The sequence below is a fragment of the Frankliniella occidentalis genome, unplaced genomic scaffold (genome assembly GCF_000697945.3).
Source record: "Frankliniella occidentalis isolate FOCC.00 unplaced genomic scaffold, Focc_3.1 Scaffold9, whole genome shotgun sequence".
Taxonomy (NCBI): domain Eukaryota; kingdom Metazoa; phylum Arthropoda; class Insecta; order Thysanoptera; family Thripidae; genus Frankliniella; species Frankliniella occidentalis.
This window is the reverse complement of record NW_026267139.1, coordinates 617948-621250: the sequence shown is the minus strand read 5'-3', so window position 1 is coordinate 621250 and position 3303 is coordinate 617948. Positions and strand designations below refer to the sequence as shown.

Here is a 3303-nt window from a genome sequence, read left to right as displayed (position 1 = left end):
TGCAGCCGCCTGTGCAGCCGCCTGTGCAGCCGCCTGTGCAGCCGCTTGTGCAGCCGGCTATGATGCAGCCGGCCGGCACTTCATCACGGAACCTCGTTGGGGTGTGAGGCCCCCCCCCATGACTTTTGTAAAATTACAACTAGTTGTGTGAAGGGACACGTAAAACGTTGTTTAGTGTAACAATGTTTTCTCCATTATATAACAGCAATTGGCTGTGTTGAACAAATTACCAGATCTCCGATTCCTTAGAATTAATTTTTGGTCAAAGAGGAATACCTGGAGTAATCTATAAAGTGTTATTATACTGGTACCTTTTTCCATGAAGATGTTCCGTTTCAATAAATTGTTTGCTTATTTTTACTTTTGTGCCTCTTCTGCAGTTGACGCCATCATCTGCTACGACTGCAACTCCGAGTACGACCCCCGGTGCGGAGACCCGTTTGACCCCTACACCCTGGGTCAGATCGACTGCAACGAGCGTCAGGCCCTGGACCACCTGTCGGGCGCCAACGCCACCCTGTGCAGGAAGCTCGTTCAGAGAAGTGAGTATATATGTGCATTCTTTTTTTCAAAACTTCATGAACTGCACAATAGGGTTCGAAATTTCAAAAAATTTCCGAAAAACAACGAAAATTTTCAATTTTGATCGGAATTTTTCTGTTTTTCCGGAATTTTCCTGGAATTTTCCGGAAACTTTGGGCTTCTAACCCTATCGCATTCGAGCTTCATCAAAGTTCATTATTGAAGTTGGGAAGTTCGTAATCCCCGGTCAAAGATCATCTTAAAAAATTCTAACGCTAACGCGTTAATCGGCCCCCTGGATTGTAATTTTAACTTCGAAAGTTTAATTATGTTAAACTGTAATAGATGTTAGAATTGATAAATGACGAGATGTGTATTTTGAGATGAAATTATTAGATGGATCATGAACATATTTCGTTATGGAAAAGAATATTTTATTTATATGTTGGTAATAGATGTATTCCCTTTGGTTGCGCGGGGTCGTTCGAAACTGTCGTGGTAGGCGCATCTTGTGGTTACTAAGGCATTGTTTGCTGTCGAATTTGTGTTTGTGATTTTCAGTCAGATATATTTTTAATATTGATTTGAAATTTAGTGTTTATGGTGAGTTTTATTATCGGTATTTAGTGTGTTTTAATATGTATTCTGTTGTAGTGTTAAAGGAACTTTTTTTATTTTTATGTACAGATGGATTTTTTTGATTCTTTAAACGCTCCAAGTGAGAAGCCTGTGTACATGAAGAACACTGAATTGCCATTATTTGTTCCCATTAAAATGATGTCCATTGAACCTGCAACTACTGTTGTTGGTTTAAGTATCAAAGTGGAAGGTATATTGGGGAAGAGCAGGATTTTCTTCTATCTCAATAAAGAAGATTACAAAAAAATGGTTGAGAATGATGGCGCTGCAAAGTTGACAACTCTCATTAATAGTAATCAAAATCCCTATTGTTTCTGTGTTAAGAAACGCAGTGGTTTTGGAATGGTGTTTATTCCTTTTGGTTAGTAGTTTCTGTTATAAATAATAAAGTTATAGTAGCTTTGTTATGAAATGTAACATGTAACTTTTATTTGTAGATCTTGAGTTAATTGTTACTGCTCGTAACGAAGAAAGAGTGAGAATGAGCCAGATTCCAGCAGTCGTTCGATCAGAAATTGATTTTGAAGGTAATTGTTGTAATTATACAAAAAGTTACTTTTTTTTATACACTGATAATGGTAATTATGTTTCAATTTTTTTTTAGGTCTTGCAAAGTCATCAATTGTTCTCGAACCTTAAGATTGGTGTTATTATTATGTGGTTTTTTGCCTATCTGAAAAGTCATTTTTTTGTTTGCATGGTGTACTCTTTTGAAAAAGAAAAGAATAATAAATTGTTTATTTAAATATCATTTTTATGTTTTGTTGTGATTCATTAAAAACACCTTGAACTCTCATAACCTAATCTGCTTAGTATATGGATGGCGCCATGACAGTTTATTTGTTTTGAAAGTCTTTATAATGCTAGCTTATACTCTTTTGGGACTTCCACCCTAACAATCAGCTTTTATTCTTTTTCACTTCTTCTGCACCTCTCTTCCAATCTTTGAAATTTTATCGTTTGAAAAATTTAATCAGACAGTTATTTAAAATGGATCTTATAAATTTTAAATACGTTCATAGAAATGATTTGCCTCTTTTTATTCCATTAAAAGTAATTTTTATGGAAACGATAGCTATGTTTTATGGTCAGTGTACAAAAGTGTATGTAAGAATTGGATTGAAAAGTTTATTTTTTGTTTTATCGAAGAGGCAACATGAATTGTTGAGAACGACGAATGAATATACAAGATTAATGAATAATATAGCAGAAGAGGCTTATCCGTTTTGTTTCCGAGGTCTTTATGTAGGATTGGATATGATTCACTTCTTGGATTATGGTAAATATTTTAGATATTAAAGTTTAGAGATCAGTAATAATTTAATATTAATGAAGAATAATTTTACAGATATCAACTTACATAGCAAAAGTCTTTTGGAAATGCCACTTACATTGGTTCAGTTACCACTTGCTATACGCAACACAATTGATTACTTAAGTACGTTTTGAAATTTGTATTCACAGTAGAAGTATGTAAGATATAAATATAATTTAGTGTTTTTTTTTTCAGATCTTCAAAAAGCTAACATTATTTTTCAAAGTTAGTTCTTGAACCTTAAGATTGGTGTTATTATTATGTGGTTTTTAGTGTGTCAATGTCATACACGTCAGTGGAACACCTATGTTTTTCTAATTTTGATTTCTTTTGTTCTTATAAAAGCGTGATATAAGCCTCATAAAGGCGATGGTGTTCCTAAATTTTAATCATTGTCGTGTAGTGTATCAGAAATTAAAACAAATCAGAAGGGTAGAAGCTTTATTTTGGTTTTTGCTATTGTTCATTGTCATATGAGCACCTTATCCCATTCGGTGGCGAGGTGTCAGCGCGTAGTGGGAACCATAACATGCAAATTTTCTCGTGCGTTTCGGTTAAAATGAGTAGTCCTATCGTTTTCGGTGTTAAAAATTAACTCCCTACCACACAAGTTTTATCAAAATAAGGGCGTTTGAGATATTTTAGCTACTAGAGGCTTCTGCTTTGTTATGGTTCCGCCGAATGGGGTAAGGTGCTCATTGGGTATAGTCGTATTTTCCTAACTTGGGTGAGGTTATAGTTGATGTGATGTATGATTGGAAATGGAAGGAAAACCATTGTACTGTATAAATTTTTCATAATATGAATTGCAATTGGAAAGTGAATAA

The 3303-nt window shown here is 34.5% G+C and overlaps 2 protein-coding genes across 3 annotated transcripts in view; both read left to right on the top strand.

The window, feature by feature from the left end:
- The window catches only part of LOC127752038 (uncharacterized), a 47056-nt gene that overhangs the window by 21841 nt on the left and 21912 nt on the right, over positions 1-3303 (top strand). Inside the window, exon 2 of the mRNA XM_052276534.1 lies at positions 381-542. Coding sequence (XP_052132494.1) covers positions 381-542 — 162 coding nt within the window. The remainder of the gene's footprint in view (positions 1-380; positions 543-3303) is intronic.
- LOC127752041 (uncharacterized) lies at positions 892-2010 on the top strand. 2 transcript variants are annotated; one of them, XM_052276544.1, is made up of 4 exons: positions 892-1125; positions 1210-1522; positions 1599-1688; positions 1766-2010. In XM_052276544.1, the coding sequence occupies exons 1-4, from the start codon at positions 1123-1125 to the stop codon at positions 1798-1800; spliced, it is 441 nt and encodes a 146-aa protein (XP_052132504.1). In that variant the 5' UTR covers positions 892-1122; the 3' UTR covers positions 1801-2010. The 2 variants fall into 2 exon arrangements, with proteins under 2 accessions (XP_052132504.1, XP_052132511.1); XM_052276551.1 differs by having other exon boundaries at positions 892-1522.

Coding starts and splice junctions, on each gene's coding strand:
- LOC127752041 (XM_052276544.1), top strand. Junction 1,523..1,598: donor AATGGTGTTTATTCCTTTTG/GTTAGTAGTTTC, acceptor TTTTATTTGTAG/ATCTTGAGTTAATTGTTACT. Junction 1,689..1,765: donor ATCAGAAATTGATTTTGAAG/GTAATTGTTGTA, acceptor ATTTTTTTTTAG/GTCTTGCAAAGTCATCAATT.